Below are 14871 nucleotides of genomic sequence, written 5' to 3'. Positions count from 1 at the left end.
TATGAGTATCCATGTTTTAAACTACTAAGCACGTTTCTCAACTTGAATGGTTGAACGAAAGCATTCTGTTCACCGCTGAACAATGTTCAGAAAACAAGCGGCTTAGGTTTTCTGAACATTGTTAAGCGATGGTCAAAAAAGTGAATAGAGTGCTCGGTTTGATTTTCAAAAAGGCCTCTTCGCGTTCTCCTAAAGCCATTATTTCGCTTTTCCGAGGCTTAGTTCACCCGGGTTTGAGTATGCTGAACGGTTTTGGAGACCATACCTACAGAGGGACATAGACTTAGTTGAAGGAGTGCAGAGAAGAGCTACGCGTGTCCTTGTTGGCATACGGAGCTTGAGTTATGAAGAGAGTGAATATGTTTGCATTGGATGAACCAATACCTTCTAGAGTAGAAAGCCTTCGCCCGCGATATTTTCGATGCTGTGACGTCATCACGCTCCGGCCTGTTTTTCCTCCGTCGGTAGCTGCTTGTCCCTGATCACCATATTGACAGCCGTTAGTATGCACGTGCGCGCAGTTTTTTAATGATAAATTTCTAGTTTAAAGGTTCATTTTATTCATTTCTTGGCAAGGCAATAAACAATATTGTTGCCCAAGTCCTCTAAAAAGAATAGTTGTAAAAAAACAACAGCTAATCCGGCCATCAGCGAGCTGAAGGAAGTGAAGGCCTATATATCTGTACAGCTGCATATAAAATCACACAGGTGAGTTACTTTTTTACTATTACATAAAATGCATTGATGAATAAGTAGTATACGCGGCGCTTTGGCGTGATTTTTTGGCACGCTCACTAGTGAGGGACCTTCCTTCCTATTATTCCTTACTCTTCGTAGGGGGAATTTTCTTCGTAGGGGGAAACCCAGCTCCAGGATGTGAAAGCTCACTCTGGGGGGGGGCTAGATTTGGCGACGGCGTTAACGGCCATTTGGGGAAAATGCTTTATATTACTCTCGGTGGAAGAAATTTCTTCATTCACTCACTAGCTCTCAGACCTATCGGTAGCTAGTTTTCTCTCTCTCCTGTCGTTTTTGCGTCTCACCGTTCGCTTTTGTTTTTTCTTATCGACCTCATCATCCTTTCAACTCTGAAGGAAAAGATGGAAAATCATAATGTAAGTACACATATATGTATTCATGAATTCTAAATATATTGACGGAACTATCTTTACTTCTATGCTGATTTTATAGCAGAATAAGATCTCAAATAGTTCCAAAATACACTGCCACACATTTTCCTTAAGACAAAACTTTTTGTACAGAATTATCGAATTTTCTCAAATAAATGTAAAATATCTAACGAAAAATCAAAATAGAACTACAAATAGATATAAAAGGATTTATCATGCGTTAGAGCCTAATATCAACATTATATAAAAAGAAGTTTTTCCTACATTTTCCACATTGACAAACAACTTAATGAAACATAAATCATAATTTTTCACTTCGTACGAGACTGGATGAAGATATTGTAAGCAGATACAAAAACAATGATTACAATATTAGTGATAAAATTAATAATAAATTCTATTGACCTTCATTCTATATAGGTATACTAAACTTTTATTCAAAAAATGTATAAACACAAAAATACAGGCTGACATATCTAATAAATATGTTAGCTGTTGCAGAAAATATTCAATATACAATTCATTTAGGTCTGGTGGGACGTCTTTACAGTCAACACCAGAATGCTTGTTTTTAATGTACGTGTGTGTATTTGTGTAATAATATTAAATAGCGTATTAAATCTATGGGTTTTTTTTTCAGAATGTTTTCGATGGTGAATCTAACAATCCAATGCTTGATGATATCGAATGGGAACAAGAAGTAGAGGTACTAATAATTTTCTTTTATTTATTTATCACCATTCAAAAGATTCACTCATAGTATCGACTAAAGATATACCACATTTTTCTCTAGAATACCATTCTATTTGGACCGGATTTTACCATCGATTGAGCAGAGTGGATAATGGCTGAAACCCCTTTCTTAGAAGAAGTCGATTGGTGTCAAGTTGAGAAAGTTAGATTCATTTATGCCTCCCAACTTTTCTTTTTTCATTCGTTTTTTTCTTCGTGAGTATATACATATATTCTAACATTAACTCCGTTTCTCTAATAGGAAGCCATGGATCAGATAGGCCATGGAAGAGACTATGACCCTGGCGAAGGTACATCCAAAGTAAGTTTTTCGAATGTTTATATTTTTCTTTGTGTATTATGATTTATTTTTATCTGCTATGATACCACCAGATCCTTTCTCTTGCAGGCCACGAAATCATACGTGTTGCAAGAAAAATCCCGCAAGAAAAACACCCGTTTTAATGCGGAACAGATCACATATACAGCTCGGATACGAACGGAGGTTCTGACAGATCCGTCAACCAGATTAATAGCAGCTATGACATTTTTACGAGCGTTGTTGCGGCAACTGTTAGATGAAATAACTAACAGGATGCATCCTGATGACAGAATTCGGTAAATATTTACTAAATGTAAAAATTACACGTATAGCTAACTAGACATATGAGCAACTATTTTTGGTTTGAATAATTGATTATTTTCTTCTTCTTCCCAGCATCGTTATGACATCCGACAGCTTGGATTGACCCATCTCCACATCGCTTATTACTGTGGCCTCGCTCACGATAGAATCACTGTTGGCAGTGATAATGAAAGTGCTGCAGAGCAAGAACGCCATCCCTCTAAATTACCCATCTCTCAGATTTGACGTCATTATGGTCCGACTACCACGAGGTGGTGGCAGACGTAAGATTGTCAACATATCGACCGACCGGCTAACAAAGAAGTCAGTTATAAGTGTACCACAAGATGGACTGTGTTGTGCCAGGGCCTTAGTCATGGGTAACGCCTACCTTGAGAGTCATCATAAACTTTCGAGTATAAGAGACTCAAGAATAAACATACAGAAGGAAATGTCCATTGAGTTATATCAAAAAGCCGAAGCTCCCATAGGTCCGTGTGGATTTGATGCCATCGCCAAGTTTGCCGAAATTCTAGATGTCCAGATATTCGTCAAGTGGTCAGAAGAATTTTATCGGGTAATTTTTATTTCTGAAAATACTATTCAATGAGCGTTATATTTATGAATGTTATATAATCAATTGACTATTTTTTTATAATTTTGTATATTTTTTATCAATGTCTTTTTTATGTAGGTTGTGTTCACGACGGCTAAGAAAGACAAGAAATTATTTTTGTTATTTCACAATGGACACTACGAATTCATCACATCTCCTAAAGGATTCCACGGATCCAGTTTCTACTGTGTGGACTGCGACAAAGCCTACGACCATCTCCAGTATCATAAATGCGCAGTCCGATGTAACACCTGCTTTGACGATTCATGTACGGTTGGGACATCTCAAACCTGCCAGGATTGCAACAGGACATGCAGATCCGCTGACTGCTTTGCAAGACACAAGAGTCTTGGAGGCAAAAACAGCAGCTTTTGCCAGCAATTCTACGAATATCCGATATGCAAGAAATTGCTCGTAGAAAAAGAGCGGTCCCGAGGCAAACACGTTTGTGGCGAGAAGTATTGCAGCAACTGCAAGAATTTCCATCATGACGAACGACACCTTTGCTCCCTCAAGAAGAAGAATGTGAAGACAACTTCCGACAAGCTCCTCTTCTTCGATTTCGAGACGGATCAATCTTCAGGCAAACACGTGATCAACTTTGCCATGGCACAATATGCGGATGGCCAAGAGACAACTTTCAGCGGATATGACAGCATCAACAAATTCTGTGCCTGGCTCTTCCGAAAAGAACATAAGGGATACACCGCAATAGCCCACAACATGAAGGGCTTCGATGGTCAATTCCTGCTCAAGTAAGTTTTTTTTCGAAAATTTTCGCATGCTTGTTTTATTTTTATAACGCATGCATAGAAATACATGTGTTATTTTTTTCTTTTCAGATATCTCTTAGAGCAAGGAGTCAAACCTTCTGTTGTCCCGTGTGGATCCAAAATAATGGCTTTGAGGCTGGACACTCTCAACATCCGAGTTATCGACAGCCTCAATTTTCTCCCTATGGCTTTGTCCAAACTGCCGAAAACTTTTGGTTTGGAAGAACTGAAGAAAGGGTACTTTCCCCACCTTTTCAACCGACCGGAAAACCAAGACTACAATCGACCCCTTCCTTCCAAGAACTTCTTCAATCCGGAAGCTTTCGCCGTCGAAACGAAAGCGAAATTCGACAACTGGTACGAGGGAAGAAAGAACGGAAAATTCGTGTTTAAACACGAAATGTACGAATACTGCAAGTAAGTTGTTTTCTCCTCCCATTGAGTATATTTTTTCATTATTGTTTTATTTCATTATCGTTTCGATTATTTTTTCCATTCTTTTAACCTTTCTAAACTATGTTTAATGTTTTTAGGTCAGACGTTGATATTCTTCGACGATGCTGCTTGCAGTTTCGTAAGGAGTTCTTGGAATTAACAGGCGTCGACCCACTACAGTACCTCACCATAGCCTAGGCCTGTATGGCGACCTACAGGTCAAAATATATCGAAGAAGGCACAATTGGAATGGTGCCTGTTAACGGATACGTCAATCAAACGAACAGCAGCCGTCTAGGCGTTGAATGGTTATCGTATCTTAGCCACAAGCATAACCTGAACATTCACCATTCCAGAAATGGAACAGGAGAAAAGAGAATGTTTGGTCTCAGCGTGGACGGCTTCTGTACTGAAACAAATACCGTGTTTTTGTTTCACTGTAAGCGTCATCGATTATTATTATTTTTGAAATAATCTGATTACTTTGTTTGCTTTACTACATATGTTTCATTTTATTTATACATGCTTTGCTTCTTTTTTTTCAGGATGTTATTGGCACGGGTGTCCACAGTGCTTCGAAAAAGATATGGTGAACCCCAGTACTCATACGTATATGTGGGAACTCCACAAGAAGACACTGGAGCAAGAACAAAAGTTCCGTCAAGGCGGTTACAATCTCGAAGTCATGTGGGAGCATGACTTCAATGCCATGAAGAAAACGGACCAAGCTCTCAAATGCTTCCTGGTGGACTTTCACTTTGTCGATAGGCTAGAACCTAGAGACGCATTCTATGGCGGAAGAACTAATGCTACTAAACTTTTCTATCAAGGCACTGCAAAATATATTGACTTCACGTCTTTGTACCCGTGGGTCAATAAATACTGCAAGTGAGTACTTTAAAATTTATAACTTAATAAATATGGCTACCATTACTTTTTCTCTTTTTTACAAGTTTTTTCTTATTGCAGATCCGGTCGGACACCCCAAAGTCATCATCGAGAACTTTGGGGAGTTAGAATCGTATTTTGGCATCATTAAATGCAAAGTACTACCACCAAGAGCATTATATCTGCCCGTTCTCCCATACAGGTATTATTATAATTTTTTTATAATGTGATCTTCACGTATTCCCAATCTAACATATTTTTTTATAATATTTTATTAGTGTTTTTATCATCAAATATTTCATTTTCTATAGATTCGGTTTGAAAATTTACCTTTCCCCTGTGTCGTTCGTGTGTGGAAACACGCTCGAGACAATGCCAGCACAACGACGGGGAAAGATGTATCACAGGCACCTGGGTGACTGATGGTCGTATTCACCGACGGCTGTTAACATGCAAGCGCCTGCTAAAACGATGGTTATTTGGAAAACGGTATTCTCCGCGCTTCACAGACCGGTTAGCAGTCGGTTTTTTCGAGAAAATGTAGCCACTGCTATTTGGGCTGTTAAAAAATGACAGGCATGTTAACGCATGCGCAATTAGTGTGTTTTCGGACTTTACCACTTTTCTTTAATGTTTATTTCGTGGCCTTCGATTTTTTTGGGTATTTTTTCGAAAATTCGAATTTTATTCGCGCTCTGAAGTTTCGTTTTTTCTTTCTTTTTCTTGGTAATTCAAACTCCGTTTTGCGGACTAAAAAAAAATTTTTTTCAATATTTTTGACAATTCTAATGCAGTCGAATCCCGTTTTAACAAATACCGTTATAGCGAAAATCTCGTTTTAATGAACACTTTTCTCATCCCCCAGCTAAGTTTACGTAGGAGCAATGCTAAAACCTGTAATAACTTCATAACGAAATTTCGTTATAACGAAGTGATTTCTCCGGTATCTTGGAGTTCGTTATAACGGAATTCGACTGTACAATTTCAGACTTGAATTTTTTTTTGGTAATTTCTTTTGCGGAATTCAAATTCCTTTTTTTCGGTTTCTTTCTTGAGTACTTCATAGTTTCATGAACTCCGAAATGCATATCGCGCTTTTGGGCAATTCAAAGTTAATTTCACGGACGTTGAATTACCAAATATATATTTATACAGTTGGATCCGCCTATATAACATTTATCATGAACCATCATGGGAAAACGCTTTAAACGGAAAATCTTATTGTTGAGAATGATTGGGACCGTGGCCGCCCACACATAGGCGGAGATAGACTTGGAAGTCTGAGGGGGGGACACGATGTCAATTCATATATACATTAGACCTTTGACGTTTGGGGGGGGGAATGCCTCCCCGCCCATGTTTCCACAAGGGCGGGGCTGACAAGGCTCCTGTCCCGGGACAATTACTATAATTTTTTTCACGCTATAAATGCACTATAGAAGGGCCAGCCAGATCCCAGCCTATGGACCCTGCTCCAGGATGTGGGGACATGAAAATAATTAGTCTTAATAATCGAGAAAACGTTGTGCGGATGTTATACCCCCACCCCCCATAAAATTCTAATATATGTTATACATATATTAGAAACGAATTCTATTTCATTGTCTCTGCATTCAATTTTTTCTGTTCATTTGGTAATTTAAAAAAATATACTTTAAACCATCGGTTCTCAACCCCCTTTTTTGACTCGCGGAGCCCTGTGGGAAAATTTAGCTACTGATCAAAGTTACTGATTTATTTTTACTATTTAAAAATATTTACAATAATTTTTTTAAATTTTACTGTTTTTTATTATTTTCCTCGAGCCGCGGAGCCCTGGGGAGTGCACAAGGGCTCCGCGGAGCACCGGTTGAGAACCGCTGCTTTAAACTATTGAAAGAAAAAGGATTGATCACTAATTTTTTTCCTGTATTTTTGATGATTCGAAGTTCATACACTGATTAAAATTTCTAGGTGTTTTTTTCAGAGCCACATTATAAATTTCATATGGCACATAACTTCTCATGTGTTTTTCAAATTTTTTGTTCTGTTACTAATGTCATGATGGAGCAGTGTACTGTAGTTATACTGTGCAATTTCATTATGTATTTGAATATTACACAGCACAGTATATATTTTGCATAACTGCAAAATGTGGGTAACTTTATAAATTATGTACTTCTGGATGCTCAATATGAGTATGCATTCATATAGCATTTCGAGCATAACTCTTGATAGAATTCTTTTTTGTCAAACTCAGCTTCTCTCTCAATGCAAAGATAAATGGTGCTTCTTGATACAATCTGTTCGTAGTCCAATGTTATTAGGAATCTAATGCACAGATGAGAAAATGTATTTCCATATTTTGTCATTTCAAAGATTTTTTCAGCACACAAATCTCATACGAGGCGGCATGTTTTCGAATACCTTGAACATAGAGACGTTTAAATTTTTCCTGAAAAATGGTGAACATATAAAACATGTTTTTGTAGTATAAAGACACTGTACTCTGAAATAATATTTAAAAATCAATTGAAAAAAAAAATTGACAATTTCGAAAAAAAAGTCAATCAAACTTTCGAAACTATAATTGCTATTTATTGTACTCATAAATGTATTGATAGAATAATTAAAAGGCAGAAAAAAAATTGCATGAGCCCGTCTTGTTGTGTGATCATCTCAGACAAATTGTCGAATTATCTTTTGTGAAAAGAAGTGCAGAACCCCCAAGAGTGTTTCCTGTAGACTGCTTGCTTAGGAGTTGAGAGGTTTACTTGATTTGATCACAAATTCTGTAATAAAGTACAGTAGCCAGAAATTAATGTGTGTCAACTTTTGAAGTATCAACTATATTTCATACTACTTCAGAAATTTTACTTTACACATGAAACAATGACAGTGAAATAATAATGTAGATTACAATTTTTATAGCTTATTTAAAACTAAAATCCAATGAAAATAACTACAAATAAGAAATAATCTAATACTCATAAACTCTTAACCTATTTTTCTGTTTGCACAACGCTTATTTACGTTAAACTCTTTCTAAACGTATTTTTTATTCCATATAATTTTATTAGAGATGTGAGGTGAGAATATTCATTTTTCTTTTAAATAATTTACATTTTTTTACTAATTTCATGTATATTGTGAAATATAAGTTGCCTGAAACATTACAACAAAACAATTTTTGGTACAATCACCCCCCTATTAATCCTGGTCATGATGAGAGGTTTTAAAAGTTTGTATAGAGATTTTAGAAACCTTTAGATTAAAACCTTATATAAACAATTATTTTAAAATTAGATAAATTTTCAGAAATGAGTTCACAACAAAAGAAATTAAACCAAAGTTGATTGATAAAGGAAGCTATTCTTATATAGTAACCTTCATTCTAAGATACAGAACTGTTTTCTTCAATGCACATACACTTAAATATTCTGTATCACTCACTTTTCTTTAAAAGTTGTGCAATTCAGCCCCATGTAAAAATCATAAATTGTAACAAAAATCATTCACGAAAATTAAAGTATTTGTATGCTCGACACTGGGTCATAAAATAAAGGGTTGAATTTATCAAATGATTTCATAATTGCTTTAAATTAACCATGCCATCAATAAGTTGCACAAATTTTTCTCGGAATGTAATTTTTTCTACATTTTTAATAGTAATTATACACTTGCAAATGATGTTTCACAATTAAATAGCATATTCTCTTCCCATCCCCTTTGGCACTGTTTACAAACAATGCAGAGTATTGTTTAATATTTCATAATCATTAATATTTTTTCAGCATTTGTGATATCAAAAAAAGCACTAGTCCTCACATGGGAAAATGAGGTGGGGATGTTGACAGAGCTTCAGCCCTGGGATGGGTTGATCGTAATTTTTTGTTTTTACATTCTAAATTTACATCAAAGGGCCCACAGAAAATCCTGGCGTGGGGCCCGGCTTCAGGATGTGGGGGACCTTGGTTGAGGGATAATCAGGGACATCACTCAGCAACATTATATATCACACTTTGGATACTTCAATTTGTTTATATAATAATTTTATGAAAGGAAATATAAATAACTTTTAAATAAAGCTTTTCACATACCTCATCAACTGCTTGAGAATCATAATCAGATTCCTCCATCTCCCAGACATGCGATCGAGCATGTTTCCTGTGACGAGGTCGAAACGTACCAACGTCCTAAACATGTGTTTCTTGAAATTTCTCTAATTCGTTACTTTATTCAATAAAATAAAACTACCAATAACAAAAATAAATAACATCTTGCGGCGATAGCCATCGCGATCGTCCTCCATCTTGTTTTCAAAAACACTCGCAGCGGCAGAGGAAAAAAGAACAAACACGTGATCGTTATTGACGAATCAGCATCAAGATCATCATCATCACTTGTTACACGCCGTGGCCTTGTCACAGCCGCTCACTGGTTAGCCGAGAATACCGATTTTTTCTAACATACGCGATAGCATTCATCCGCATGTTATTCGACCGGCCGTTTAACAGTCGCTCCGTGAATACGGCCATGAGGAACTCGAGAAGGCTACATTGTGAAAAAGATACACGAGGTATTTTTTTTTCTAACCCATAATCATTTTTTAATGCTTTCTACGATAATTTTTGTTTTCTAATTAGTATTTTTTTCTAGATATATCATTTCGACGAATCTCGAGAGGGTCTTTTTGCTCCATACATCAATGCTTTCCTCAAGATGAAGCAAGAGTCCTCTGGTTGGCCGTCAAACTGTCTCGAATGTTGACAAAGACTCGTACGTGAAGCAGTATCAGCAAGTCGAGGACATAGAACTAGATCCCAAAAACATCCAAATCAATCCAGGTCGATGTCAGGTGGCTAAATAATGTCTGAATAGGTAAAAAATTTCAAACCATCTGTAATGATTCTTAATGGTCGTATATATTAAACGTTCATATATACTCAATGATCGCTTTTTTTCTAGCTTCTGGTGTCGCTGGGGCATGCAGGAGAACAAGACTCAGCTGTCATACGTGACAAAATCCTCCGATTTCTACAAGACGATGAACGATCCTTCTATTGAGGTACTTTTTTTTTTAATAATTCATATTTAATCTAATACTATTCATCATAAAATAATATTTTTTAAGATATTTGATTTCATCAAACTAAAAAATTATTTTTTCAGGTCAAGGATTTGTATCTCCCCAGTGACAACATAGCTGCAATTGAATGACATTACAAGTCGGATTTCATACCACAGACCGACCGGACCAACGTTTTTCTGGCTGCCTTCACGATAACATGGGCTTGCTTAAAACTGTACTCTGAGATGGAAAAACTAGGCAATGCCTTGCTCTATTTTGACACCGACTCGTAAGTTTCTATATAAACATATGATATATAATTTTTTCTTTTTTAAATTTCAGAATCATCTATGCTAGTAATGGGACCAATGATCCATTATTGGGCGATTTCTTGGGCCAATTCACAGATGAGCTCGACGGTCATCACATCACCGAATTTGTGTCAGTTATTATTACGTCGTTTTTTTATTTATACATTAGTATTTATACATTAGTCGTTTATAATCATTTTTTATCAACAAAAATATTTTTTTTTCATTCACAAAAAATCTTTTTTTTAATTTAAATGAAGTTTCATTAATTTTATTACAACAGGTGGAGCCAAAAACTACGCATACAAGAGATCGGATGGAAAGACGTTCTGTAAAATTCGGGGCTTCACCCTAAACTTTAAAAATTCGGATGTCCTCCACTATGACTCAATGAAAGCTCTAGTACAGTCTATGGATTTCACCACAAAGGTCATCATTCGAGACGATTATAAAATAACAAGAGAGGTGAAAAGAAGACGGGTCATAACCAGAGCGGAGGAGAAAAAGTACGGCCTTGTATACGACAAGAGGGTTCTTCTGCCTGATTTCTCGACTCTACCCTACGGCTACTAATACGTATATTGTTATCTGAAACAAAATAAAAACGTTGACATTGAAAACTTGTGTACGTGTATTTTTTGTGTGTATTCTTTTATTTTTGGTAGTTAATCTCCTATATTCGGCATCAGAATAGGGAAAAAATAACTCCATCGCACTGAGACGGGGTGGGTGTGGGGAAGGACCCCTGAAGTGACTGGTTTTTCTATCATTTCATAAATAACTTGTAAATATTTGTTTATGAAAGATTTTTATCTGAGCCCCAGAGCGAAGCTGCATAATTTGTACACTAATGGTTAATTAGCATCATCAACGGAAATAAAAGAAAAGCAGCATCACAATAAAGAAAATTCCCCCTACGAAGAGTAAGGAATAATAGGACGGAAGGTCCCTCACTAGTATGAGTGGGTCCGTTCCGCTCATAATTATTCGTTAATTATTTGAATATAAAAGTAATTAGTTAAAATTGTTAATTTATGTAAATGGGTAATTGTTTAAGGATTATTTTGTATTTAAAGAATTATTGGAAGGGTGACTGGGTAACAGGTGTAGTATTAATTGAGGCTTGACTTTGGGTAGTTGTGAAGAACACGTGCAGGGCTGCCACGAGTGATAAAAGATTATAATGAACGGAAGAACGTGCTTTAGGCCAACTGCCGATGAAGCACAATTCATCTGGCAAGGTATGAAGCTACGAAATAAGAATGTAAGATGGAAAATACATGAATAGGGATGTTAATGTAAGATGGAAAATACATGAATAGTGGATGTCAATGTAAGATGGAAAATACCTGAATACTGGATGTATATATAAATACTGGATTCGGGACCTTCACTGAAAAGAAGATGCAATTTGAACGCAACTTGAAAAGAGAGAGGGTATTGAAGAACGAGGATATTAGAAAGAGATCGAATCGTCATGTATAGGTTACCCTTAAGCAAACTGTCGGTACGACTTTCACACGGGTGTATAACCGTCACCTGGCATGCTCAAGACTTGGTGACAGAAGAAAGGGGTTTTTCTAAGATACGTGAATAGGAGCTGTTACGGAATAAGATTCGATTCCTGAGGCGTAGGTGTGGAGAAGTTAGGGAGAGCGAGAATAATAAAATGGTGAAATTAATGAATAGGAAGGATATTGCTCGCTTTTAGAAATGGATGTAAGAGAGGAAATATAAATACAAAGCCGCATCGCCAATTAGAGCTGTTGTGCTCTGCTTGTAACATGGGGAGTCGCCTAGGTATTGATATGAAGGTGACCGGTGCACGTAGGCATTCTGATTATTTAGGAAGGGGCGAAATTTATTAGGGATGAATAGCACCGATCTTCTCCGGAATGGTCACGCGAAAGTCCAATCAAATTGCCCTTGCTTGAGGCCTCAAATTAAAATGTAGCACGGAAAGAAAATTTACAAGACGGAGCGAATCCTGGGTTCTAGGGAGGAGCCGAAGAGGATGTAAAATCAGCAGGCCCGGATGATGTAAGGGAGATGGAGATATAGAAAGGGAGAGATAGAAGGAAGATGTAAGTTGGGAATTGGTTTGGATAGAGGAGATGGTTCAAGAAAGCTATGGGAGTTGAACATTGGTTTTTGCGGAGGGAGAGTCAGACTCCATACATAGTAGAAAGTCCGGAATATGCCGGATTGCCAGAACGGAGTGTGTAAGACGAGCCTAGTGTGAAGAAAGTGGAGCAGCTATACTTAGGATGTTAAGGAAATCACCAACGATGACCGGGGTGAGTACGCTTATCTACTTTTCCTGTGACCTGAATGTCCAGTAAATATTCAGGATGTTACATGTTTTCAGATGCATAAGGCAATCCCTTGACTCACCTGTCGGGAGTGGTAGTATATATATTATTCGTAAATTCATATAGGATACATCTTTCTTAATGTTAAAGATTGTAATTAATATTTATAAATTAAATAAATTTTTTTATACTTTAACTTGCCTCCGTGCGTCTAATAACTGGGTTACGATAATTTTTTTTTATATGTCTATAACACAACGCAATGTATGTAAACAACTATACGATCGAATCTTGAGACTTAATAATTGATTAAATACTTAGATAATTAAGTAAAATTCAGCATGAACGACGGGCTGACACTAGTGAGCGTGCCGAAAAATTACACCAAAGCGCCGCGTATACTACTTGAATATTCTGTAATTATTATTGCAAACATCGTTAATCTCATAATCCAAATTTTCATAAACTCAGTGCTATACATAGGGATAGTTTTCTAAAGTTAATTGCTAATATTGATGCTGTGTGCTATTTGAATCATTTTTTAATGTTATACTTCAACATAAGAAATTTTTAACGAATAAACAGTTGGAGGGAATTGAGAATAATTTTTTTCATGACCCTCCCCTCCTCTTTCACATCCTGGAGCCGGGTTTCTATGATAAAACTTTTAGTGGATCCCACTCTAAAATATTTCTCATTGGAGCCTTCGATGGAATTTCAAATAATTACGTGAAAAGAAATATTTTATTTGATGCCCCCTCCTCCTGAAACTGGGTCCCTTGGCAAGATCTGTTAGGTCAAACTAATGAAAATCCCAAATATTTTTAATGTTATAATTTCAACTAAATACATTCACAAATTTTGAAATATTCAAAATTCTAATGATGCTTTAATTTCATGTCAATAGGTGTGACTTGGACAGTGTCATGGGATGATGTGAATTTGCTGAACACCCAAGAAGAGCGAGGACTGGAGCTTGCACTGATTGTAACTAGAAACCAATGATGAAAAATATCTAGCCCAAGCAACCGTCTTGAATGATGTTTTCCATGGGACTTGCCTCGTGCCATATTGCGACCAACCAAGTCCAGATGTGTGTGTGGGGGGGACATAAACAGTGTGTGTTGTGGAACATTTTAATTAGATATAATTAACAATGAAGCAGCTTGCGTTTGAAATACAGTGAGGTGAACAGCGTTTCGCCGCATCCAAATATCTAATGAGAGTCTTTTGGTAGACTATTTGTGCTTATATAATCTGTCACTACGGGTGCATTCTTATCCCTAGATTTTGTTCACAATAAATGTGAGTGATCTCAATGTTCCTGCGTATTTTGAAAGTACAGTTGAACCCCGTTATAGCCCCCTGTTGGAGTGTCAACCCCGCTTGCCGCCAGAAATTTTCAGTGAACACATCTTCCATATTGGGATTATAATGTAATGTAGAACTAAAATAATTTCAAAGGTAAGTGTAAAATATGTCTATGTCTCTAAGTTTTATATCAAGAAATATTTTCAAGTAATATTGTACAGTTTTTAAAATTTCACGAATTTTCTCTTCTTAAAATTGAATGAGTGTTGGAATATTTTTAGAATAACACTAATAAGACTAAGATACAGTGTTTCATTATAAGTGAATTTATGTAATGAATCCTCTATGAAACACTATTCCAACCATTAACCGATATAACGCCAAAATTCTTTGGGACGGGGGGTGGCGTTATAACTGGGCTCGACTGTTAATAAATTAACAAATTTCTTAACACATAAAGCAACTTAAAATATTCAATTGATTATTATATTGTTGATATCAACGTGGGAGTAGTATATAATCATAGAGTGTTAAATAGAATTTTGCCCCATGTCTATAAATTTGGTCAGATACATATTTTGCCTGTCTGAGCATATATGGCTCGTTGCTTCATAATGTAATTCTCAAAATTGATCCACGTTTGGATGTTATTGGCTTTATTGTTGTAGCCATCGCAACTGATAACTAA

At 36.5% G+C, this 14871-nt stretch overlaps 2 protein-coding genes and 1 long non-coding RNA gene across 3 annotated transcripts; all 3 read left to right on the top strand.

Moving 5' to 3' along the window:
* The first annotated feature begins 2097 nt into the window (after positions 1 to 2097).
* On the top strand, positions 2098 to 2975 carry LOC149072106 (uncharacterized). Its single transcript, XR_016194424.1, has 2 exons — positions 2098 to 2184; positions 2272 to 2975. It is a non-coding gene; the product is annotated as an uncharacterized LOC149072106 (long non-coding RNA).
* A 1037-nt stretch (positions 2976 to 4012) lies between these two features.
* On the top strand, positions 4013 to 4528 carry LOC149072105 (uncharacterized). The gene is made up of 2 exons (XM_089246092.1): positions 4013 to 4293; positions 4410 to 4528. Exons 1-2 carry the CDS (start codon positions 4061 to 4063, stop codon positions 4507 to 4509), a joined length of 333 nt encoding a protein of 110 aa, XP_089102218.1. The 5' UTR covers positions 4013 to 4060; the 3' UTR covers positions 4510 to 4528.
* A 5966-nt stretch (positions 4529 to 10494) lies between these two features.
* Positions 10495 to 11133, top strand: LOC149072104 (uncharacterized). Its single transcript, XM_089246877.1, has 3 exons — positions 10495 to 10538; positions 10592 to 10690; positions 10821 to 11133. The coding sequence occupies exons 1-3, from the start codon at positions 10495 to 10497 to the stop codon at positions 11131 to 11133; spliced, it is 456 nt and encodes a 151-aa protein (XP_089103003.1).
* The last annotated feature ends 3738 nt before the right edge of the window (positions 11134 to 14871 follow it).

This window comes from Pholcus phalangioides, unplaced genomic scaffold (assembly GCF_987345545.1).
Source record: "Pholcus phalangioides strain wild (caught in Gottingen) unplaced genomic scaffold, Ppha-v1.0 ptg000017l_1, whole genome shotgun sequence".
NCBI lineage: Eukaryota > Metazoa > Arthropoda > Arachnida > Araneae > Pholcidae > Pholcus > Pholcus phalangioides.
Note: the sequence above shows the minus strand (reverse complement) of the source record. Positions and strands in the feature narration are given on the sequence as shown.